The 27108-nt window shown below is 38.9% G+C and overlaps 1 protein-coding gene across 1 annotated transcript in view; it reads left to right on the top strand.

Moving 5' to 3' along the window:
• The window catches only part of KIF26B (kinesin family member 26B), a 288079-nt gene that overhangs the window by 158521 nt on the left and 102450 nt on the right, over positions 1–27108 (top strand). Inside the window, exon 5 of the mRNA XM_032683581.1 lies at positions 18958–19141. Coding sequence (XP_032539472.1) covers positions 18958–19141 — 184 coding nt within the window. The remainder of the gene's footprint in view (positions 1–18957; positions 19142–27108) is intronic.

The following is a 27108-nucleotide window of genomic DNA, read 5'->3' as shown; positions in this document are numbered from 1 at the left end:
ATTGGGAACAATTTCTTGAATGAGAGTTCAGTTATTACTCCCTGGAATAGTCATCCCAAAGAAGTGTGGGAGCCTGACTTTTCCCTGTATTAAACACTTGGCTGGAAAAATACCACACACACAACTGGAGCAAACTTAATCTTAGTGTGTGAGAATAGAGAAGGTCTAAAGGTCCACTACCCTTATGCTGTCTAAGGCAATAACACGTACATGGACCTTCTTCCCTGTTTGGGAGCTTTTTCTCTGATAAATCAGTTCAAATTTCAAACTATATTGGCAGATGTACCTCTGTAGATGCAGCTGCCCTGGGCAGGAGGAAGCCCTTGTGCCATGGGAGGCCAGGCTCTGGCTGTCTGGGGAGCAGCTGTGCAGGAGAAGACCCAGGGTCCTGCTGGGCACTGAGCCTGCAGTGTGTCCAGCAGCGAGGGATAGCATCGGTGTCCTGGGCTATACTGGCAGGAGCAGAGCTATGGATCAAAGGAAATGATTATCTCTCTCAGCTCAGCACTTGTTAGGCACCATGTCCAGCTGGGGGGGCATCCCCAGTGCAAGAGAGATGAACAAGTTGAAGGGAGTTAATCAGAGGCCACCAAGGCCCTGGTTTGAGCAGGAGGATGTACTAGAGACCACCCATCCAACCTGAATTGTCCTATGTAGTATCAGTCTTGTTTTGCTATAGACTGATGCATACCAGATAACCTTTAGAAGTTTTTATAAAAAGAGTTTATTTCAGTTTATTCCACAGAAAGTATGAGATTATGTCCAAGTTTAGCAAAAAGATGAAGGACATTTTGCTTTGAACAGAACTTGTTCTGTTGGGCTGCACTGCTACACTTTTTTACCTGGAAAAAAAGGGAGCCTCAGAGAAATTGTAAACAGCAGTGAATCCTTGAGACAGTTCTGTCTAAGCCACAGTTGTGTGTGAGGAGTGTGTCACTTCCCCGTTGTCCCTTAGTGACATATTTCTGACACTGCTTTCAGTCGCATCCCCTTCGTGCTGGTGCTGCTTGTGGCAATGCCTTTCTTTGGAGTGGACTGCAAAGAAAGTGTGCTTGCTGTGCCGTACTGTATGCAGTGTGGTACTACTGGGAGCTTATGTAAATGCCATCACTGGAGGTTCTTCCAGCCATAGGGAGATGGTGCAGCGTTTCTCAGAGTGTCTCTTTGCTGATAGGGAGGGCATGCTTTGCTTGCTCTGACATTCTGCCTCTTGTGCAAACATTAATACCTAAGCCATCTGAGTTTATAATGCTTTAACATCTGAATTTTATGCAGGTGTAAACAATTAATGAGTTTGCAAGGTAATGAAAAATCAGGCCTTAGGTCCTCAGAAGCAGACTCCATTGTTATTTGAATAAGGAGACATGGAACAGTGATTTTAAAATCTCAGGAGAGTTTTTGCAAACATGCTTAAATCAAACTGCAGTTAAAGAAATGAAATTGAAAGCTACGTTATGGCAGTGGCTGGGAGAAAGATCAAAGAAAGGACCATGGTGGCACAGAAAAAGAGAGAGGGGACAAAGGGAATCACTCCTCATTATGCTTCTGGCTACCCCTCGATGTCATGTAACAGTTTACTGACCTCTCTTCCCCTTTCTTATGCTTGTTGTGCCACTGTAACTCTTTGTGGGTCAGTGCTGTAAACTGGGTCAGTGGTAGGCTAAAAATGCATCCCTTCAAGGGTGTACTTGCTCTCCTGACATGATAAACCATGACCAGCAGAGCAGCAGAGGCAAATGCAGTTCATCTTGGCTGTTACATGTGAGCCTTGGCCTTTGCACTGAAGTAATTGGATGTGCCCTTTCCATCAGCTGTTCCAATAGCCAAGGACTCCATGTATACAAGAGAGATATGTGCTACTGCTCTTTATGTTTATGTGTACTTTGCTATGTAAACTATATTTAGCTCATTGCATTACAGAGGTAAAAATTACATTCTGTGCATGTGTTAAACAGTGTTAAAGGCTTAACCTGTTCAGCCCTCTGCAAGGGAATTCTTGAGTTACACGTTAAATAGAGTCCCAGCAGGTGTTTGCATCTCTCTTTGCCTCTCCCAGTTACACACATGCTGTGTGTTTTGCTCTTTCACAGCCACTCTTAAACATTGAATAACATGGAAGAGAGAAACTGAGACAGCTTCTTTCAGAAAGCTGCAGGGAGAAGTTTGTAACATGCTATTCAAAACCTCCTACATATGAGAAATGTTTTGCTGGAGCAGGTACTGTGTGGGGTAGGAAGTTAGCATGACATTCAGTCAAGATACCTTCTCAGATAAAATCTGTTAGGTGGTGGTAGTGTTTACCCAGGGAATCGTGACTCTTCCATTCCTTCTGGCTTTGTAGCATCTCTGTGGATTTGGGGATCTTTATGGCTTTCTGTCTTCACCTCCATGCTGTTGCACTTCTGTGAGGGAAGCTACAGCTCTAACCAGGAACATCTGAACAAAATGTTTTATTATCAGACACAAAGAAAAGTTTCTTACATTTGATTTTCTGGCCATAATGTAGTAATGATAATGATGAAGTGGCAGGCAATATAAATAATATGATTATAGTTATTTGGATGGGGAACTGGAGGAGTTTTATTACCTTCTTTGCTTCTTTCATAAGTTTCAATATGCCCATTTAAAAAGTATAACCAAAACAATATGTTTCCTTGGTTTATAGATTAGTCACTATGAAAAGTTCCTAGCAATGAGATATACAGATTTTTTTCATGAAGGGAAAGCTTAATATTACATATGAAAAACGTGCCTAAATGGGTCTTTCTCTTTTTGAGTCAGCATACCAAGAACTAAATGGATAAAACCCAGTAAACATTACACTAACCTTTAGTAATATTCAGTTATTGTAATTTGCTATATTTATTTCTATTTTTATTAGCTGACCTAAATTTCATCCTTTCATCTTTTTTTTCTCCCATTTTAGCAGTCATTTATGGATTAAGAGGCTTTTAGTTTTGTATCTAATTGGGATAAAGAGTGGGACAAATTTCAAGCTTTCCCTGAACCAGCTGTTGTGAAATCATACAGAAGTATTTGGAACAAGGCTAGCTTAGATTTCCTGAAAATTTGCCCCATATGTGTTATGCACAGTTGCATGTTAGTGCCTAAATTGTTTTTTTTTCTTGAGGTTTGCAAAGTTTCTCTGTGGCATTGCTTTTCTGGATAATAAACCTGCACAGCCTTAGGAGAAGCAAATAGTGGCTGTTTGGGGCAAACCTATGTAGTGTCCACACAATCCCTTCTTTAACTCTTTAATTATATTCAATCTGATACACACAATTTTATTTCTCTTTCATGTATACTAAAGTTTTAAAAAAGTACACGTATGTGTTTTTTTTTTTTTAAGGCTCTGAAGTGTTTCACCAGTGTTCTTAAAATTCTAGTACATCCTTTCATCCTAAACACTGTTTATGACCAAAGCTACTAGCCAAATTCTAACTCATAACCTAGAAATGAAGAAACTGAGGACTGCATCCTACCCTCTGTTACACATCTGTGCTCGTAGAGAGGAAAGATAGAGGAGGTGTGTTAGCTCTCTGCACCAGCAGCTCTGGGTGCTACTGTGGCACTCACAGGTTAAGCTGGGGTAGTGATTAATGAGCCAGCTGGTCCACCACAACCTTGAGGGACACTTCTAGTGCTGCAGCTAGATTGTACATAGATAGCTGATGCTTCACTCATTAGCTCTTGGACAGAAAAGTGCTTCTTTACCTTCCTGAAAGTGTATACTCCTGCACTGAAGAATTCAAGCCAGTGTGAGTGCTTGCCACCTGTAGATACCACACACTGACTGCCAATCTCAACTCTGAGCTTGCCATTTGCAAAGATAGACCTCTTTTCCCCATAGCTTTGGAATGATTTAGATATTATGCAGGCTTAATCTCTATGGCACTTTCTTCCTCTAATTCAACCTGCAAGGATTTATATAACCAAAATTATTACAGACTAATTAAAACTAACAGTCTTCAAGTGGTCTCACATACTTCTTTATACTTCCTTTGCTTATGGCAATGTGACAGACGGTGTTCAAGCATCCAGAATAACTGTGCTTGCTTCCTGTTATATAAGATGACTCCTTAAAATAGACTGCTTAGAGATTTTTTGAGTTGGTGGGTTTTTTTTACTTCTCTCCCAGCCAGCTTCCCAATATCACAGCATCGTCTTCATATAAGCCAGTGTGACTGCCCTTCTGCTTCTGCTATAATCTTATTTAGCCTTGGAAAAGAACATACAAATAAGCTTTGTTTTTGCCATTCCATGTTTTTCTGTGACATCAGAGAGAGAAGGGGAGATGGCATGGTCACATGCCTTATATTTATACTCCTTTAATTACCAAATGTCTTACTCTTGAAGTTCTCATGATAGTGAGTTTATCTGCAGCAAAGGCAGCCAACCTCTCTGCTTATGAGCCAGTTTTACTCACAGCCAGGTGTTCAATTCAGTTGTGCTTGAAAAAATTCTGCATCTTGCTTGGTAAATAATGATTGCGTAATCATGTCTTGCACTCCTAACACACACAGTGGTAACTCCAGTTTGGCTGGCTACCCCACCAGCTAACTTTTCTGGGAGCCTCCTAACAGCTGTACTGACAAGCTCCATGCATGAGCTGGTTGTCTTGTGTTCTAACTTTAGGGCTTCTTGTAATTTCCTTCTTCAAGAAAATGAGTATTTTTTGCTTCTTTTTTTTTTTTTTCAGCAGCAATACAGGGCATACTTCGTGGTATTGGATCAGGCCCACAGACAGGAATTGCTTTCATAATTTGAAAAATGCCTGTTCCTGAAATTTGTCCAGCCCCTTAAAGGTCCCATTAGTCTCAGTGAGAGCTAAAAGTGTGCAGCGAACACTGTAGGAGGTGGTTGGGGTCTTGCAAAATTGAACTTGCAGAGCAAATTTATCATACATTCAGAAACAAGTGACCCAAGATTGGCCTCTGTGAGCTTCAAAGCATGATCATATCTCCGAAGAGTCATTGAAACTGCCCCTTAGATTATTGATTCGAATTTAATGTGATAAGAGTGTGTCCCCTTGAAGTGTTAGATGTGTGAAATACAACCATTCAAAAAGGCCCCACAGATACACTGTTTCTCCTGGTACAAAATGCTGTCTAATTGTGTCACATAGTCCACGGGTCTTCTTTCCAGATCTTCATTTTCAGAGGTAGGTATCTAGAAAAGAAGGTAAGCCCAAAGGGGAGTATAAGTGCATTCTAACCAGGGGAACAGAATGGCAAATGAAAGTCTAACTCGGTGCAGTGGGGAGGAGCTAATCATAGAGCAAGGACTACAACATTACTCCCAAATGGGCATCAGCCTGTTGGTGACGAGCCAAATGCATTTCATCCTCCTGCTGTGTTTTCAGTGTTACCTGTTTGAATGAATCGTTGTGGCAGTAATCAGATAAAGTGAAAACATGGCACATATGTAAAATAGCTACAGGAGCACATAATAAAATGAAAGAAAAAAAGGAGTACTGACTCCTGATGAGTCAGTACTGATGACTGAAAAGGAGAGATCTGTAGCCACTTGCTTTGTCTGGCATGGACTTGTGCTGTCCCAGCTCAGGTGTGAAGCAGTGTGGTGGTGTTGGCCCAAGCTAACAAGGCCCAGAATTGGTTCCCTGTTCTGTACTCCACAGTGCTTCTCTTCTTTGGTTTGTTCATGCAGGACTGGTGTGGGTGTTGATCTGTACAGGGGAAAATGAACTTTCTATGTTGCGTGTGTGTGTTCATATATACACAAAGCACACACACACATATATATATATATAAAATACATATATATATATAAAGCAACAATTTTTGTTATGAGTCATATTTCTTTTTGCCAACATAATTGTATCAGTATCATCACTCTTGAGTAACTGCAATTTTATCATTAAGTGGTACTCTGCATTATATTCCCATATTCCTCATGCTGCTTAGGAATAAACTGACCAGAATAAATACTTTCACACTAAGAAGGCTATTTGCTATAACCATGCTACTGTAATTACAGTGGGATAGCTTCTTTTTAGACAGGGGCAAAAAAATCTGTATTTATATAGCATAAGTTAAGGCTTGTCTGTCTGTATCAGCTTCACAGTGCTTCTGCACTGTGGGCACAGTGTATACCTGTTGCTTTCCTGCTGAAGCACCATATCAGGGAGAAGAATAAGATTCATATTTAGAAATTTAGTGTTTCTTGCGGTGTAAAAACATTGTGTTATCAGCTACTTGAAGCTAAAATACTTTACCCCTCTCTTGTCCCCCAATATTTGTAGTCTTCTGAGTTGTAACATTCAGTCTTGAATGACTACTTGAGTGGAGCTGCTTCAGTGATGCAAGTTTATGGTGATGTTGCAAGTGTACAAAACAGAAGATATACTAAAAATAACCTCAGTTCTGAGAGTGTGAAAGGCTGTGTGGCTGTGTACAAAGCTGTGCAGAGCCCCACTCTTTATTGGAGTCTAATGGGTTCTGTTAAAACCAAAGGACTGGTTTTACACTCTGTGGCTCAGTGAGAGGGTGCAGGGTGGGTTTTTTGGTTGTGAGAAATGAAAGTGCTATGATATGCTGATATCTTCTGAAAGCCTTTTAGGGAGGACTGATTGCAACCTACATTTGCTGGGTACTAGTTCACAGAACAATCAGGGTGGGAGGATGAGGGGAGGATCTGCTTGAGGTTCCTCAGAGAGTACTGCACAGATTTGTTTTAAGCCCAGAAGGCCTAAACTGATAAAGTTAGACAGCTTAAATAAGTCCCAAATGGATAAATACCCTGCAGATAAAATGAAGTTTTCATTTTGTTCTGAAGTTTCAACAGGAATATGTTTTACTCCAAAGGAATGGAGAGTTCTTTAATAAAAGGAGGCAACCCCAGACATGACAGATCAGTTGGTCAGCTTAATTTTAACTACGTTACTCACTCAATAAGGTTTCCATCTTCTCTAGTTTAAATCAGATAAAAGCATTTCAAGTGAGAGCAGAGTCTCATGATGTTGGAAACTGAATGCAAAGTTTTGTTTCCTACTGGTTTATGGTTATTTAAAATATAAATATTACCAATATACTGAATGTGTCAGGATGATCAAATTTCCAGAATGGAAAATAGGGGCTTCTCTTGCTGCAAACACAGAGTGAGGGACCATTTGGACTCCTTGTGCCTTGCTGCAGGCAGCTGTAGTAGGGCAGAAGAAACAAATTAATCTCTCTGTTATCTTCTTCTCTGGAAAGTGAAGTATACTCAAATTTTTCTGTATGCAGAATGTGCTCTCTTCTTCTCCTGTCCTCTGTCTGGTATAAAAGAAATATAGTAAAAAAATACAATTTTTGTCCTATTATTGGCCAGAGGGGCTGGGGGTGGCGAGGGATGTGCAAAGAGCAGCTGTTTGTTACACAGAAGAGAGATGGTAGGATCTGACTACAGGCTATCCTATGTCTTACTTCCCATGTTTATAAACTTTTTCTGTATAGCAAATAGGACAACAGGATGAAATCTATTGTAGAACCATATAAACGCACTTTGGCAATTGTAGTAATTTCTGAGGTAGGTGTGCATAGAAAGAAGTACTGGAAATGGTTTCCAAGTTCAAAAGAAAACTGTCAATAATCCTAACTTGACTTTCTGGTTTCCTGACAATGGGATATTTATCATAAAGTGGGCAGATGAACCAATTTTCCAAGCCTTCTCATCAAAGAAAATACTTCACAAAGCAGTGATTGTGCTGTGATGGAGGCAAGGCAGTGACTTGATCTGTGTCAGGGAGCTACATTACTAAAAATGAGGTCTCTTGGAAGAATAATTCTGTTCCTGGGTTTTTTTTAAGTATTCTCTGAATTGTTGGTAGAGGTAATGTTTAGTCTACTGTTTGCTTCGGTGATGAGGACCAGGATCTTTAGAAGAACACACTGTACCAAGATGTTTTAACATGGGGGATGTACCTTTCGATAGGATTGCACCAAACAGTAGGTGCTGTGGGTCAGGAACCAATGAGTCACTGGAGAGGGAAGAACCAGAAGCCCCCAGCAGAGAGAGAGCTGATTCAGCTTTCAGTAGGCCAGCTGTCCAGGAAGCAAAGCTTTAGATGCAGACAACTCTGGGAAGGCTTCAGGTATTCACTGAGCATGATTTGTCTTATGAAAAACAAGAAACAGAAAGTTTATCATGCTCCTAACCATTGACTATAGAGAATAGTGGAGAAAGACAATAGGATGACAAAAGGAGAGCTCAGAGTTATGGCTGAATCTGCCCGCTTGGGAAATGAGCTTTCATTCTGACTGCACCAAGTGAAACATTCATGCCTAGCTCTCATTAGAGCAAACAACAATATTTTGGCCTGCAGATGATAAAAAATATAGCATAGAAAAGCCTATATCCAAAAAGAAATAGGAGGACTATAAAAGGGAGCAATTATAAGAGGGAAAAGATTTTTCTGGGTAATATTGCTCCTTGTATTTGTAATACTTACCATGGACCCATGAGATTCAGAGACTTCAGTCCCTTTGGTGTTCTGACAAGACTCTTTCTAATTCCTCTGATATCCCTTCCCACTGCACCTCTTAGTCTCAGCTGTATTTTATCAGTATTGAACATGAGTTACTGACACTTTTTCAGGTGTAACAGATGTGTGAATATGGGTGCTATCAACAAACCTCAAAAGAGATTGATATCCAAGTAAAATCAAACAGTAAATACATTTTCCTGTTTTCTTTATATGACAGGATGTGTTTAAAAAAACATTTTTGCATAAAATTTTGAGCCACTTTAAATAACTTATTTTTCCACCTTTAGAGGTATTTTCAGGAATTTACTTTCTCTAAGAAACAAAAATACATGTCAAATACTTGTTCAATATAGCAGTATACCCAACTGTCTGAGAAGTGCCCTCAGAACTGAAAATTAATTGGCTTTCACTGAAATTTGTACAGGTAATTAGCAAAAAGCTGCTGATTAAATTCTTTACATTTCTTATAAATTCTGCTTGTTGGTGCCTGTGCCACACATCTGTACAGTTCTTTTTTTTTACTGGCAATAGCTTACTACTCTGTGTGGTGTATTTAATTTCATGGGGTTTTTTTTTCGTTTCACTTTACTGGAAATAGAAAAAAGAGAACAAAAGGTTTGTTTTAAAAATATCAGTAATTACCAACACTAATAGTGTTTTCCAGTTTTATAATTTTTCATATTAATTCATTTTGCAGTATGATTAAAGTAGGTTAAATATTAAGGTCAGCTCCCAAAGGAGGTGGGGTCCGAGCCAGCAGAATGCTGAGCATTCCTGCAAGAGGCTGGGTGCATGGGACTTTCCCTGCAAATGGTAGGATATGAGGACATTTAGTATTGAGTAGAATTACTTTCATCTGCTATCAGTAGATAGGGATAGAAGGTCTTATCACAAAACATTGAAGGGGACTTGGGTGAAATTTGTGTCAAATTTGTTTCTCAGCAAAATACGTGGATTTCATTCAGAATAAATTCATCAGCCTCTGCTGATTAGCTAATGTCCCTCCCAGAAAGGCAACAATAATCAAGAAATTTTTTAATGTGTTTTGGTTAGAGCCTTGCAAAAAGAAGCAGCCATTAACTTTTTCAGTATGAAATTGTAGTTTGACAGTTCTCCAATTATATTTAAATTAATATTCTCAAAATTAAAGCCTTAATTTTGGATTTCATGAATTTCTGAGACTGATGCCAAGTGAGTTTGTTGAAAAATTTCAGAGAAAATACATTTTGAAAGAAAAAATAAAGCATATATTTTATTGCTTTCAGAATTGCAGCAATATTTCTTTCATTGCATCATTGGATCAATGAGGGCTGAAGTGACCTCAGGATGTTTCTAATCCAATTTCCTACTCAAAACAGGTTCAGTTCTGAAGTCAGACACATTGTTCACACCCTTATCCATTTGAGTCTTAAACTTTCCCAAGCAAAAAAAAAGCACCATGTTGTTTGGCTGCCCTCAGGATATAAAGGCCTTTCCTTTTACCCTGTCCAGACTTCTCTCATTTCAACATATGTCCTTTAGCTCTTTTTCTCCTTCCATACCCTGGTATAGAGTGTAACTCCATTATCTTGGTACCCTCCTTTTAGGTACCGGGGGGGGGATGCCGAGTTAGACATCTCCAAAAGCATCATAACTATTTGTGTGAATTTGCTGAGATGATCTAGATTAAATTATCATTTCCCACCATTTGTGAAATTCTTTGTGCTTCAGCCTATTTCCATGAAGGTGGGATCATAAAATTTCTTTCTTTTGTTTTGTCTACTTTGCTTATTAGCTCTTAGGACTGGATTGATTTTAGGATGTGTGCAGTCTGTTATGAGAAGAACCTCATTCTTGGACTGTATCATATTATACGTAGTAATGGCTATAGTCTCCAGTAGTTGAAAACAACTTGTCTCAAAGAATTATCACTATCTCATGGTGGTGGCTTAAATAAGTACAAGACAAGACTAACAGGAACTCTTAGAGGAAATAGTTTTTACTATGACAGGAGATTGCTTGTCAGAGCTGGGCTGAAGTGCATTGAATTTCAGTGCATCTGCATTGTCAGAATAGTTTACCATTTGTACACTGGTGTTATTTTAAATGTGCTGACCTCAAAAATATTGATGAGGTAAAATCCTCTGTAAAACATACCTGCCTTTTAACCTTTTTATGGTTCTGCCAACTGGAAAGTTAAACAATGACAAAATGGACTGTGAATCTGTGTGCTGGCTGCTTTTCCTCCTGGTGTTATGAGAGGTTTTTGCTGAATGGGACAGAGATGAAGCAAAATAGCTTTCCGCACAGTATGTGGTCAGCTTTAGCATCCAAGGTAATAGAATAACCGTAATCATATAAGCTCCATAAAACTTACAGCTAAAGAATTTTCTTTATGTGATTTTAAGGACTGTTATTAAATGGCCAGTGGTTTGTGGGCCTCTCATTGCAAAGCTTCTGTTAGTCATGTTTTTGAACTGTCATGAATGCTCATGGAAAGAGTCAGCTAGGGGCTGACTAATGGTCCTGTCCCACAGTTTGGCATTTGCTACGTTATCTCAGACATAGGGAAAATCTGCCAGCTATTCCTGGTGGAGCTTTTATGAGAAGGCAGTGTAACTGTACATCTAAAGCCCTAATATTTTACAGCTAACACTTGAAGACCGACAGATCTGCATATGTTTCTTGTTTTACACAACAACAGTACTAATACAAAACAGTGCACATCTCCTTTCTTATTGCTTAGTGGCAATGCCAGTGTCTTGCTATATAAATCTTTATTATATATAGGCAATACTTCTTAACATCCAAAGCTTGAGCTGGATGGAACCTATTTCTGACCTTGCCTTGAAAGATACTAGAACCCTTGCCCTCAGCTCTGTGAGCCTGAAATTAAGGCTACTCTGGTTTGTGGTTGTAGTGCTCTTGCCTATGCAGTTTTCACACATGAACTTGAAAATGCATTGTCAAGTAACCATGGCAGTAATTGGTAAGTTCTTACATTTGAATTGATTTGAGTTAGAGTAAATATAGCTGGTTTTCTTCCCCTATTAAGCTAGTGCTAAACATCTGATTTTATTTTACCCAAGTATAATGGTTCAGCTTGCTTCATGTATTAAGCATGCAGTGACACATGTCCAATTGATCCTCAGAGCTTTCCAAGAATAGGATAATGTAGTGAGAACTGTGATCTGTCTGACTACTGTTTTTTATAAAAGCGTATTTCATAAAACCATTTTTAGAGAGAAAAATAAGGTAGGTTAGTAATAAAAAACAACCTTTACCCATTCTTAAAAAAATTGACTAGTAGTTTCTCTTCTGTTTTTGAATGCTGAACATTTTTTTAGAGTTGGGTTCTTCTGCTGATCTCCAAAATCACTCTTTTTTTCTCTAAAGGTGCAGACTGATTATATGTGTCTACAGCCAATAACACAGAAGGAGGGGTGAATCTGGTCATTTTTATAGTGTGTGTAGTGACCTGAGTCAGTAATGCCTGAAATTTAGAAACCATACTAAGAGGAGAAGATAATGATGTGACAAAAGAAAGGAAAGAAATCAGGAATGATCTTTCTCTAGCTAAATATATCAAGATATTGAGTCAAGAAGTAGTTTTCTTGATGGGTAGTATTGAGGGACAAGGGTATGATCTTGTAAAAATTCCAAATGTGATGGTTCATTTGAGTTGTTACTTTTTTTGCCAACATTACCTTGATGCATGAGTGCTAATTAACGATCCTGTTGCCAAAGGCAGAAGGACATCTGTCACTGAATCAGGATTTTCCAGGAACTTTTAGGTTAGATAAGAAGATCTTTACTGGAATACAGTGATTCCTGATGAAGAGAATCTTGTGAATCAAACAATAATGACACGAGAAGGGGTTTGTTTCATATCTTGTAATACCCTTCTCTAAAACTGGGAGTTTCGCTCAAGTAACAGCTGCGTAGAATATGAGTCCTCTGTCCTACAATGTGTACGTACATAGAATTTTGAGCTTTTGATTAAGCTATTGGTCTTCAAACATATTCATTACCTTTGTTTTGGTGCAGTCTAGGACCAGCTCTGTTGCTAGTGAATTTACACAAATTTCAAGTTTATGTAAGAGCGTGTCTGAGCTCTTAATTTTACCACATTTGCCTGTGTGCAGCAAGCCACAGTTTTTGTAAGACCTGTCCTGAATAAAGTCTGAAACCCTATCTTGAATGTTTTAGAATCAAATAAATTGAAAATAATGAGTTTCTGGACAGTTACAGTACAGTTCCTGGGGAGACTGCAGTTGCTAAGGCACTGTGGCCAAAATATCCTTACTACCACCCAAGACGTGAAAGATTACAGCCTGGGACAGCTTTATTGTTGCTATGAAATTGGATGCATGCATAAAAATAAAAAGAACAATAAGGGGCAAGTGTTTACTGGGCATTAGAGAGATGTTTATTATACCTTATACAGCATAAGCAGAAAGCTCAAATTATCTCCAGATTTTAAAGGCATTGTAAAATAATTAAACACAAATACTAAGAATCTTACTGGAAGTACAAATCTAGGAAGTGTTCCTCTGAGGATTCTTATTTCATTCTTCACATATCTTGCTAGGCTGCAACACCACAGCCCTGGGTTTGGCCACACAGAGAATTAAAGTGGAGTAAAGTTGCCCTGATTCTTGTTTATAGCTTGCAACTTCCTGTTGCAAGGCAGGGAATGAGGACTGAGAAGTGACATGGCAAGCCAGCTGCAGAGTTTGTTGCTCTGTCTTTTTGCTTTCACTCTGGATGAGAAAAACTGTTCCATATAGAGGTATGAGGAGAAGCTCTTGGAGGTTGTTCTCGCTCTGCCATGGAGCATGCTTCCCAGATGGTAGCCCTGGTTTGCAGCAGATGGTGGAGAGGCAACGTGGCCCCTTTCAGCAGAGCATAGCTGTTAGCTTGTTGGTTAAAGAACCTGTAAAGCATCTCTCTTTTCTTTGCTTTAGAAGATGCAAAGAAAGGCATGGCGCAAAGGAAACCATGGCTCCTCGCCAGTTCATTGCCCTCCAAACAGAAATATGAGATTTGTATGAAACCACATTTTGTACCACATGCCTCAGATTTTAAGGCTGGGAAAGTGCTTGCCATAGTAATTCAAGTATATTAGCCATGTCAAATAAGTATGATTTAGAGCACTTTTGGCACAAGCCCATTCAGGAGGTTAAAATCGTAGTGGCCAAGCCAAAATAAGTGAAGAAAAAAAAAAAGAAAAAAAAAAAAAAAGAAGAAAGGGAGGGAAAGGAAGTGTGCAGCCTGGGCCATGGCAGGTGTGGGGTTTCCCCTCTTGGTAGTAGTACTCAGGTCAACTTGGTTGTAATGTCACATTAGTAAGCCTGTGTCACCTATAGAGGTGACTGGGAGAAAAAAGAATAATTTTTTGTGATGATTCAGAGAAGGTAGATTAGATCCCTATAACTAGAAAATGTGAACATCCCATTAAGTGCCCTGTGTCTAGTTTTTATAGTCAGCATGTAGCTGACGTAATTCAGTAGTGAAAGATCATAGAGAAGGCAGTATTGAATGACCCTGTGTAACTGAAAATCAAGACTAGCTTTTCTCCCAGAAAACAAGTCTGCGTAGTTGTAAATTTGCTGTATCCTATTGTTTTTTACCTTTCAGCTACATGAGGACCTATGTATGATATGATATGATATCATGACTCATTTTATAGAAACATAATTACCCAAAGCAGAAAATACACTGTGAAACCATTTGCAAACCTTTGAGTTGGAAATAATCAAAACTAATGACAATCTTCCAGTATACCTTTGTTTGACATTCTGTCACTTAAATAAAATACTATACAGACTACGTTTTACTTTGTAGCTGATAGCCAAGAGTTTCTACTTTTTCTGCAGGAAGAATTATGTCTGGGGTTTAAAAAAACCCAAACAAACGAGAACATAAATAGGGTTTTCAATTTGAGGGTGAGGCTGGGTATCTTTCACTTTTAGGTGGCCAACTTGACACCATACGATATGCGCCTTTCATGCTGGGTATCCAACACTTCTGGCCATAAATATCGGTGTATTTTATAACTGGTGATATAGCTGCGAAGACTCATTTCCAAACTAAACTTGCATCGATTTTCCAACCTAGCATTAAGATACAGCAGGCAAGGCAGTTTTGGATAAGTAAAGGTCATGTTTTAGTTGTTAGGGAATATCATTAACCTCCTTCGGGCTTGTCAAACCAGAACATCCTCTGGTAAGCCATTCCTTGCACAGATAAAGTTCATTCCTTACTCTTCGAATGGTGTTCCCAGCCAAGAGTATTTGTGTTACAAAATGAAATGCATACCTCCAAATAAAAAAGAAAAATAGATTTTTAGTTTTAATTAAAATTGTAAATATTTGCATTACATTTAGCTAATCCATGGCTGTTCAGCCTCCATAGCTTGAGAACGATTTTCTCTGTGGAAAATATGATATGAAAATGAGCATATTTCAGTTTCTATTTTGACACAGAAACTAATATGCTAGCTCAGTGGCTCCTGTGATCTGGAATTTTGTTTCCAGTGTTAATAAGTATTGAATGCCTTGTAGTGGAGTATGAATATCCAGTAAGGAATAATTATACAGAGATACACACCTAAGGAAATCTTTTCAGATGTCAGTGATGAAGGAGCAAGTCAGTCAGTGTTACTTATGAATGATGATCTTTGCTGACACAACTGTGAATAATATTTTAAGTATTCACTTAATGTTTCACCTCCCTCTGAATCTAATGAACCTAGTGGCCTTAGTGACCTCTACTTTGACAGTGGGTCCTGAAGTTTTAACTTTGCCTTGGATGATGTGTTGCTGAAAAAATATTTTCTTTTATGAAGCTAAAGAGGTGTCCCTTGAATTTTATTAGCATTAATTTAGAAACCCTGAATTTTCAACTGTTCCTCCCACGGAGTTTCCTTATACATATTATACTATAGGAAATTACCTAATGAGTTCTCTAAGCAAGGTATTTACAGAGCTTTCCATAATGGTTTTTATTTTGTCTTAAGAGTTTCATCAACTTCATTCTTATATTTCTTATAAGTAGTATGAATAACTTAGCAGAGTTATTTCCATCAAGCCTAGAAATGCCTTTATTATGTGTTAAAAATTATTTAATCCATTTATGCTCATTTGTCTCTCTAGACAAGTTTCCAAAGAGCATACTTTGTCCCCTTACATCTCAGAATGACCTCTAAGCTGGTTTACTTCCATTTCTTCAGTGAATTCCATTGAGGACCTTCAGCTTTCATAAAGTTCCTATCAATCATGAATTGGTTTCCAGTGTAGGGGACTTAGCTCTACAATCAGTGTATTTGAAAATCCCAGCCTGGTCGTGAATTTTTAAGGGAAAAAATATATCAACATTTCTGCACAGGTGGGAGGCAAAAAGTATTCTGACTGCCCAAAGATATACCTTATTAGACTTCTATTTTAAAAAACAAAAAGCAGAGAATGTCCTTTCAAAGAATGATCTCGATTTTTGCTATGGATTAGGTGGATTTTCAAAGCAGTTCCCCTTTGCTGCCAGCAATCTATTAGTTTTATTTGGATTGAACTTTAATCTGCTTTCTAATGTTCCTCCTGCAATTTCAGCTCTTGATCTTGTGATTATTTCGTCTGCCAGAAATCTTGTAAGCTTTCAAAAAGTCTCCAGATGCTTGTTTACATCCAGAAAAAATAGTCCAAAATATCTGAAGGTGTTAATCCAAAGTATATTAGCTAAACTGGATTAAACTTGCATTATTTTGGAAAGTAATTCAGTGAAATGACATTAAAGACGGTTCTGTTGTGAATGAATGTGTCCACACAGTGATCTAATACAGTTTAAATTGCGCACTTCAAAAATTTAATTTGGGTCAAGTTCCTTGTGTGTCTCTGGGAACACAATCCCTACCACAGCCATGCCGCATACACAGTGGGGAAGTGGTTTACGATGCACTGGAGCTCACTGCACACCCCTGCATAGTTCATGGCTGATGTCACTGGGCTCAAGTGGGAGCTGATATGACTTTGAGTATGATCAGCTTTTTGTCTGTACATAAAGCCATGCTGCCATCATTGCCATTACCATTATGTAATGGTGTGCAGAGTCTCGAGTGGAAATCAGAGTCCTATTATACTAGATACTAAATGAAAAAAAAAAATAGTTGGCTCCTGTACAAAGAGCAGAGCCTAAACAGCTGCTGGCTGAGCTGGGCAGGCTGTGAGCTGCAGCAGCATCAGGTCTCCCAAGTCCAGCCTGGTGCTTTGCCCGAGATATCTAGTGATGCAGAGAGGGTACATGGGAGAGCCAGGCCTCTGACTCCCTGAAAAAGTAAAATATGAGAATTTCTAACCTCCTGTACTGGATCACAGAGCCAAATCAGCATCAGCTGGCGTGACCAGCTGTGTTCAGAGCAATGCTAGCCACCCAAGCTGAATTATTTTGCTCATGCAAATGTGCTCATAAGGAAGCCACACTCTATGTATTTGTGTCATGTTGCAGCCTACATCTGGTTAAAATATTCTTCTCTTCCCAGCTGAGTGCTCTGGGAATTACTTGATGCTTATTGCCTTTTTGATCCCCTTCAAAATTCAGTCAAGTCTGATAGGACTTGTAATGATTTTCTAACCTGCCATGCATTGATTTTCCTCTCCCTGGGGAAAACCAGAAAACCCCATGAAGTTCTGGGAAATAGTTTATTGTTTTTCATATATTTTACCAATTGCAGGCCAAAAATCTAATGAAAATTCAGGTTATTTCACCTGAATGCAGTCTGAAAGGTTGTAACTGTCAAACTAGAATATAGTTCCAAGATCTTGAAAAGGCCAGGTACCTTCAACAACATTTTTTCTTTAAGAAAATGCCAGTTATGGGCTTGGTTGGGTCAAAAAGTGGTTTGTATTACATTGTCAGCTTTGTAAAAGGAACAGCAAAGTCTGGAGAAGCATTTTGTAGAAGAGGAATAATAGCTCTGTCAGTCAATTCAGAAAACAGCTTTTAGTAAATGTATTTTCACCCAAAGTGAGTCAGTGAGACCAGATGGATGACCACAGTAAGTGAAGCCACTGCTTCACTTTATTTAAAACTGGACTAATGAGCTTGACCACAAGGGTAAATTTTTCAGTATGTTTGGCCAACATTTATGTTTTCAATTGTTGCACATAGTAGAAGATTTTCCTTGAAATAATTTCACAGTGAAACTAAGGCACACAGAAGATCTTGACTTAACATGGACAACTTCACAGAAGTGTTAGTGATGGACAGTGTGGAAGCTGAAATAATTGAATTCTCTCAAACCATTGAAATGTTGCTAGGAACAGGAAAAATTTTTTTGACCAACATATTTTGATTATGTTTTCCTTGAAAAACAAGCAGAGGCTTAAAAGAGAGGGCTAGATTATGAGCATCAGTGTCTAGGGCAGAGTGAAGGGGAAGGACAAGGAGGTGGTACAGAAACTTCTGAGTTCTAATTTTGTGTCAGGTGAATTAAAATCTCCTAGTGTTTTCCTTTTATTAGAAACTAATCTGTCTGAAACTGCTTTTAACTTGCCATAGGCTAAAAGAATATATACTAGTGGTGCACGCAGTGTGCATGTGACCAGCTGACATATGGTAATTTCATGCCCAGCAGTAATTTGTTCATGTGCTTGAGACACATGATACAAACACAAGTTACTTGCATACTGGAATATGTGTTTGTATATATATATATAAGATTCAATCTTTTTCCCTAACTCCTTGGGATAAAATGATGCAATTACTTTTGTAAGTTCAGAGTTGGATAATATATACTGATACCAGTGTAAGGGAACTAAGGCTTCTTAAAACTTAGGAGGATTTAGAATTATTGGTCTTGACTGTCACACTTCAGCAAAGTGAGGAGCTCTACTGTCAGTAGAGACTACTTTTATACCTATCTTAAGTCCCAATTTGTCTGCCAAAGCAAACAACCTGAAACTGTTGTATCTATCTCTCCATTGAAATGGTGCTCCCATTGACCTGCTCTGTTTAAAGTGGTCATTTTACAAAAAGGAAGCCACGGAACAGCATGATTAATTTTAACATTATCCATGGGCAGTGCAGAATGCACAAGTGTTGGACCAAAGCAGCTGCAACAAAGAGTGAACGTTGAATTATCTCTCAAAATAAAACATTTTAAAAACGAAAGTACTGAATGCTTCTGTTCCAGAAAAGCTTAGTTTTTTAATCAAAGTCTATACAAACTTCGGCGTTCTTATGTAAGAATAACCTACTATTAAAAACAGTCTTCACTGTTTTCCCTGCTTAGTGGTTAATGCAGCTGGAGTTTGTATGATTAAACTATTAAACTATGGCATTAAATTATTAATAACGAATGAGAAACAAGAATTATAAAACTGTTGGGATTGATGAGGTCAAAACTGAGAGCCTGTACAAACAGTAACCTGAAAAATACCTTTATTCATTCTTGTTGATGAGTTTGAGGATGCTTTACCTTACTCTTGTTTTTCCTGCAGAGCTGCTCAGAAATTGAACCTGTCTTCCAAAAAGAAGAAGCACAGGCCTTCTGCATCGTCCATTCCTGAATCTCCTCTCTTCTCTACCTGCTTCAGCAGTATTCTTCAGACTTCCCCACCACCCGCACCGCCATGTTTGTTGAGGGCAGTCAGCAAAGTGAAAGACACCCCTGGTTTGGGCAAGGTAAGCCTTGCAAATATCACTAAAACACTTGTTTTCTTTGGAAGATTTTATCCTTGTTCAAAATATTAAGGGAATTGGAAGACCATGTCCTTTCTCAGTTGGATTTACTGCAGTTGGTCCCTGAACACATATACAAAGGCCTAATAAGCTGAGTCACTTAGTGCAAATGAATTTCTAATGAAGTTGACTTGAACACAGACAGAGCTAATTGTGTAGCAGTAATACACTTCAAGACCCAGCTACATTAATGTACCTGCACTGAGACCACAGTGGGGAGGTAATATCCATTCTGCCAGGGTTTCAGGAGCATTTGGTCTCCATAACTGTGTTTAAACTGCATCGCAGTTGCTTGCTGTCGCACGTTTTGTGTTCCTGATCCCCTTGCTTTCCAGACTGATGTCTTGGCTGGAGACACTTTAATTTGCTTCTGGCTCATGTTTCTTGGCTTTCCTCCAGTATATATACCTGAACAAAACCTATGCTGATAAGGATAAATTGCTCCTCTTTCTTTCTGTCACGTTATTTTCTCACTGTCTGCATAATCATTCCCTCTTAAAATGCTGTTTAGGTGCACACTTATGCTGAGGCGATGGAGGAGGTAGCTGTGTAGTTTGCTGTTGCTTTGTAGTTTGTCAGAGAGGCCCTTCCTTTTTCCCTGTTGTAGTTGAAGAGCGTGGCATATTACATCTGGGAATACATGCAGGCAGTTGCTGAGGACAACAGTTTGTTTTAATCAAGGTAGTTTCTTATGCAAGCATCTGTGTGCGTGGCTTTTCCATATTCATTGAATACTAAGCGGTGACAATGAATTTGGTGAAAGTTTTTGTTTAGAGGAGAAATTATAATGTATGACCTAGGAGTGCTGAGGACGGGCTCCAGAATTTTCACTGCTGATTTTGGATACTCCCTTTCTTACACTGTGCAGTTCCAGGGTTTTCTTTCAAAGAACAATGGCATTGCTTTCCTGGCTGCTGTAATGCCTGTTTGAAAAGAGATTCCCTCCGCATGGGGCTCCCTTTCTTTCCTCTGGCCTGGTAGGTGGGAAGAAATGCAGAAATCTGTCGTGATCTTATAAAAGTTTAATAGTGATGCATACTCTGACTAGCAGGGGGAGGAGGAGTAAACTTGAACCTGTTCATTGTTGTAAGAAGTTGCTGTAGAATAGATTTAAAATGGAAACCATCCTTTCAGGAGTCTCACTTTTCTGTGCCTAGGACAGATTACATCTGAATAGAAAGTTCATTGAGGAATAATGAAAGGTGTGTGCTTGAAAACAAGGGGCTAATCTCCCACGTTAAACTTTTCTGGACTATCAGTCCGGGAGACCACAGAGACATAAACATAGCTCTGTCTAAACATTCCAAGCTTGATCTGAGCTGTTCTTGTTCCTCTCATCCCTGGTTTCCACTGGAGAGGGCTTGGAAAACAGTTTTACAGTATGCCCAAACAGACCTGTGATTTGCTTCTTCATCAAGATCATGTACCAGAACAGGCTCCAGGCTTTCCAGCTGCGTGAGTAAAACTGAAATTTTGCAGCCCAAATCGTGAAGATGGATATTTCTTTTCACTTTAGACTTGCCATTCTGAAGCTATCAGGCTACATGATACATAGCTAAGAGGTTTTAGCATACTACTGCTTCAAAGTAGTAACCCCAATCAGGTTATTTCATGTAGTCAAAATAGACAAAATTAATTTTTTTCCACAATTCCATTAGCAAAAATATGTTTAACCTGCAGTTCCTGGAAGCCAGTTTCATTTTTCACCTCTTTGGTTTCTTATAGAAGTCACCCTATAATTGTGACCTGAAGCTTTTATACTTTCATCAAAGTTTCCCATCAGTTTACCTCTGTACCACAGTTTTCATTTTGATATGTCAGAAATAGGTGCGAGGCACAATAAGTAAATACCTGCGGGATAACAATATAATTTATCTGTCAGACTGGGAAAACTTCAGATGAGGTAATGGAATTTCCAGCTTATTTGCTTTTAATTTTCATTGTTATTTATACATATTCTGTTCAGTTTGGTTGGGATATGTTTTGATAGGAGAGTGCTAAAAAACTGTTACTTTTCTCAGCATTTTGTCTCTCTTCTGTAAGGGTATAAATTTACAGAATATGGACCCGTGTGTAGGTAGTGGGTTCAGGGAAACTAAATGTTATTTTCGATCACTTACAGTTTTTCCTTTGTATTTAAATAGCATTTTACCAGCAATCTCAATTTGATAAAACTCTGTTTCACTTTGGATTTAAGGGGGCTGGGCAATTTCTAATATGACGGTTTGTTACTGGAAGGTCTGGTTCACTAGAACTGAAACGGTAGCCTTTACCAAGGATTCTGGATTTCTGAGACTCCAGGGGCAGCTGTGCATAGGCTGCCTGGAAGGCAGGCTCACTGCTACAGGGCTGTGAGCCCTCGCACAGACTCTGCGTATCACTGGCTTGGTGTCAGCCTGAGAGCTGTCTGTGTGCCAGGGGAGGTGGGTATCTGAGACATGAAGATAGGAAGTCAGATACTTCAAAGCTTAGTGTTTGAGGTTAAATTTCATTTCACAGTTTTCTAAAATTAACTTGCAAGATAACAGCTGCTATTTTCACTTGTACTAGAAATTTCAAAGATTCTACTTCTCACTGCAAATTAATGACAATGATTTATTTAAAATTATAGAATTGCTCATCTGTTATATGTAGGCATAAATTTTTTTTTAGTTAAAATAGGAAGATCTGCTTGTCAGCAATATATTTAAAAGTTAATTTGCAGCTCAGTTAGTACAGATATGGGTACAACTAAAGAGTCTAAACTGACAAAGAGAATTAGAGATTATATATTCAGGTTGCATGCTTCACACCTTTTCTTACAAAATGCCTTGCAAATCAAAACTGTACCAGCCCGGACTTTAGAAGAAGTATTATTTGAAATCTAGAGTTCAGCTTCACAGAAACAGGAAGATGATATTAATAATGAAATGGTGGGACTGCGCAATCAGCATTTTACTTTGATGTTAGATACACCACTGAGCCTAGCAGAAAATACAGCAGTGTCAAATGGAAATAAAGTATTAGAGGACAAGATTCTTTGTTGCACTGATTTTCAGATGATGATGTTAAATAAAAGGGTGCGACCATGCTGCAAATATATTAACAGTGGTGCTTGTATGGGTCATAATGTATGCATGTGCTTTAGGTTTGCATTTGCTGTCAGAGGAATATGATCTTGAGTAGTAGTGTGGTATCCCCACACCTGCTTCTTGAGAGCGGAGATTGCCCTTTGGGCTGAGTGACAGTCCTGCTCCATATACTGCCACAGCTTCCTTGTCACTTCTGCTCTGTCTGCTGTCTTTGAGTCATCATATTCTGAGTGGTAGATTGCTTTTACTGGGTTTACAGAGAGTACTACTCTTATGGATGGTTGTACATGATGTTTCCCCAAGTCCCATAGTTTTCCTGAAGACACTCCTTAAGTCTGTTTTGTCCTTCCTCACAATAAGCCAAAAACAGAGAAAAAAGGCTTTCTGTGCATAAAGAACAAATTATTCCATGCCTGCATGAAATGGCCATGTAGGGCCATTCTAGTAAGGTTTGCTCCCCAGTCTACTTCCCTCCTTCCTCCCCTGTACAACCTTTGTCTAAACCAATACTTTTGATGAAAATCTGAAATGTTCTTTCTGTGAAAGATGATGTTTTGCTGATTTCCACATGAAAAACGGCTGAAATGAAAAATTTTCTGCCAGCCTTAAATAAATAGGTTGTTTTCAGGTGGCACAGAGTTTAGGATGAATGGATGTGGTTTCTGTGCTTTCTTTCATTTATTATTTTTCTGTGTAGTCTTATAAACCTTTGTCACTGAGAGGTATTTGCTATGTTTGGGCAGAGATTAGTTTACTTTTCCTTATAATTTTTTTGCTGTGAATTTTATTAGTTAGTACTTGTTAATCTCAAAATAAAATAACAATTCTCGGGCGTTAAAATAATCCCTATGCAAAAGGTTTCTACTAGGGAGAAGCAAGTCACCACTGAACTTTCTTCAAGTAGTCTTTTCAACCTATTAATAAAAGTGACTGTAATTTGTGATTCTATTTACTTTTTATTTTTCTGTAGCAACAGGACTCCTGTTTGCAGACCCTAGCTCTGTTTCGCTAAATTACATATAAATTCAGATTTAAAAAAAATCCTGTTTCTGTCTAGAGCACTTATGATTTCGCTGTAGGGAGGAAGACCAGACAGTCAGAGAGAAGAAACAATTAGGTATTATCGGTTATCTTGATAGTGGTGTCCTCAACCCATCAGGAGTCTAATATTAGATACCCCTTATCAAGCTGTTGTATGTGCTGTAGAAGAGGAGATTATTAAAGTCTTTGAAGGGGAATAATAGGTTATGCTGCAGATGCTTCTGAGAAGCCCTTTCCAAGTGTGTAAGACAGGGTAGGAAGCAGCACAGAGAGGGGTTTTTGAGAGTCTAGTGAGTGAGAGAGCGATGCGTGAGCTGGTCTCCTGGCATCAAGCACAGGGCTGAGCATGGAGTCTGGCTGGGAGGGGTCATGAATGGGAACCAAGCCATGGCCAAATGCCAAGAGTGGCAGTAAGAGGTTAGTAGAAGATTGGCAGCATGATAGAAACTCCTGAGTCAATGTACCTTTCTCCCAAGGACCTGTGTCATGTAGTAAAGAGGGTTCAGTGCATGGCTGAAAAATCTAATCTTCCATTACAGCACAATATGTGATTGAAATAAGCCCGAAATCTACTATTCAGTTTATGGTATTCTGCAGCTTAGCTTTTCTTCACATTGGTTTTGCATAATAATCTATATGGAAGCATCAGAAAGATTTTTGTCTACCCTGAAAGTACCATACCAGCACAGGATTTCCAGAGCACTCAGTTTTGTCATTCCTTTTTGTGAATGTCACTGGGAGCTGGTACCTACTTCCCCAAGCCCAGTGAAGGTTCCACCTTTAATTGCTAGCTGGTGACTATATTGTTTGGTGAGGGAGAACACATTTGTGTGGGGAGAAGTGTGATACTTCCCATATCTTTGCAAGCAGGAGGTCCACAAAGGCAGAATACCACTGATGACTAAAGAGCAGTCTTATGCCTTTGGCCTTAAAAGGCAGTGGTAGTATCATTGTTAAAATTCAAAAGGTGGCCTTATATGGTGCTTTGTAGATTGATCATATAATATGTTACTATCCTTTTGATTCAAGTGGCTATTCAAGATGCAATGTTTATGCAAATTTTTTCCAGATAGAGGTTGTGAAGGGAATAGATAATAGAATCATTTAGGTTGGAGAAGGCCTTTGAGATCACTGAGTCCAACTATTAACCTAACATTGCCAAGTCCACCACTAAATTGTGTATTACGAACAGGACGATTCAGTTCTTTTACAAGGAAATACAAAATCTTTACTACCAACAGAGAAAAGCAAGCAAAGGGAATTTTCCTTCTAACTTCACCAGGCCCTTTCAGCTAGGACTTCAATGTCTCATTCCTTCCTTGGTTTAAGGGCATTTCTTTGTCTTAAAGTGTTTGTTCAGATTTTTCTTCTCTCTGTTGCTTTTTCTGTCCCTTGTGCTGTTTATTGTTTACATGTACCCTTGCCAAAAGTAACAGTGAAGAAAGCTCTAATGGCCAAGCAGTTCAGTTTCTGAATAGATTCACAACTGTCTTTTGGCTGGGACAAAATTGTATGCCGATACTTTGGGTTCACAAACTGCTAGTATTTCAGCTGTCCACTGCCTTAAAATAGTTTTTGTTGACTTTTCACTAAGTAGGGAAACAGTTGTTGCACTGGCCTTGACATGCTTTAATCCAAGCTGTATAACAGCACAATACGTGTGTTAATAATGAGTATTATATTGACTATGACCTGTATGAATCATGATGTGAATAGTCTTTGTCAAAAGATGTTTTCAACAGCTATGCCAACTCTTTGTTTCAGTGCAGCAGGAAGCAAAGAGACATTCTTTAAATTATGTAATTTGCAAAGTTAATTTGAAGGGAAGAAAATTGATGCACAGCTTGATGAAGTCCAAAAGGTACAGGAAACCTCCTTTTCTACTACCAGAGTTTGCATTTTGAGCTGCTGATTGATGGATGTTAGGACTTTTTTTTTTGCAACATTATGGTATATGTTTAGGAGGCATCTACGAAAACCTGTGTTATGGTCAGCAAAAATACAAACAGAACTTGAAAAATATGTTGTTATTTTACTTCACTGCCATCCACCTTCAAGGTTTTTCAGAGAGAATCAGAAGAGGTTCTCTTTCCTTTGTAAAGCAGAGATTCTCTCTCCTTCATCCTTCAGGTGTATAGGGGGAAAAGTTAATAGTTAGATGATAAATGTGATTTAAAACCCTTTATCACAGAAAACAGTTTCTGAGGTGAGGGCTGCTTTTTTTTCCCAAAGTTACCATGGCTACTGAAAGATGGTAGGGTGATCCCTTGAGGCATTTAAAGGAGACATATGTGTTCGTCTTTGTTGTCAACATGATTGTTGTACAAATTAGTTAGTTCCACTTGGAATGAAATCCAGATGGCCTTTTGCCCTCCAGACAGAGTTGCTCAGAACTGAGATTTTTCTCACGAAATGTACTGTTTGGATCTGGTGGAGGATTTCGTACTCTTTGCCTAGATTCCAGCTTGATGAGATTTTCTGGGAGGAGTTTTAATACCTCAAGCTGCTTTAAGTAAATTATGAAATTAATAGAAGCTGGAAGAATTGCTGTAAACAATAACCTCTTACCTTCGTCAATCATATTTTCTATGAACACTTAGTTTTCCTTTTGCTAAAGTAAAGATTATTCTGGATGTGCAAGTAGCAACCCAGGCATGCCAGGACCCTGTTGGATTGTATTTTTGTTGACTGTGAAGCAAGGCATATTTTAAAGACATCTCGGTGCAGTCATGTTTCCATGATTTAGAGAATAGCCATAACTGCTGTTCCTTCTCTATGAAGTCCAGAAGCTGCTACTTCATGGGAGTTAGGAGCACATATCAACAAAACCACTAAAGGAAAACCTGTCCCATTGCCTAAACTTTATACCACGTAAGAGAGAATTCCTGTGTGCAGAAGCAGGGCTGCTTTTCTGCCATATAATCTAGCCAGCCCCTTTAGGAGGGGGAGATTAGGTCTTGCCCCTACCTATTAATGAACAATTTAAGGGATGTGGGTCCATTTTGACCCAGCTGCAAGCTTTAAAAGCTTAGAAAGTGGCTCCACAGTTCCTGTCCTGACAAGCTGTCTTTCCTGATAATGGGATTCCTAAAGTGAGTTGGCAAGAAGCTGACCCCAGAGAGGGGAATTCACAGCATGTGGATGCTAGTGTAGTGGTTTTCTGGAGCATTGCAGGTGCAGGCAAGTAAATGAAGGTTGACACCAAGGAATAGGCTCACATCTGAAATGGGAAATTTAAAGAATACTGCTTCTTTCCTTACATCTGACTCCACAAAACAGAACAGTTTTTCTACATGGCATTAGGAGTGCTCCACTGATGTAGACACTGTGTGAGCAAACATGATACTAAGGTATCTTTCTCTTCTGTTAATTCCTTTACCTCTGCTGATTTTCCAAAATACAAACATCTTTCAAACTAGTAGACATCGTCCTCTTCACCAGAGGGGGGAGGGCGGTGTGAAAACAGCAGCACAGAAAGTGAGATTTTCTAGCGAGTAACATACAATCCTTAATTGAAACTCTTGGCTTTGGAAAAAAAGATCTCTTTCCGTATGTAATAGACAAAACCTTGCATCCTAATCTGAGTACCAGCTCCTGGTAATAGCAAATATAGACAAGAGACTAGTGTTCATTAAATTCCTTTTTTTGCCTCAAAGAATACCACAAATGATGTTTTTCCCTTTAGTGGCATCTTCCCATGTGTATTCAGCATTGTACTGATGAGCTTGTGAGCACAAGAGGTGGCTAGAGATTTCCAGGTGTAATTGAACTAGACAGAAAAAATATGAAAAAGGCTGT

The sequence above is a fragment of the Chiroxiphia lanceolata genome, chromosome 3 (genome assembly GCF_009829145.1).
Source record: "Chiroxiphia lanceolata isolate bChiLan1 chromosome 3, bChiLan1.pri, whole genome shotgun sequence".
Taxonomy (NCBI): Eukaryota; Metazoa; Chordata; class Aves; order Passeriformes; family Pipridae; genus Chiroxiphia; species Chiroxiphia lanceolata.
Note: the sequence above shows the minus strand (reverse complement) of the source record. Positions and strands in the feature narration are given on the sequence as shown.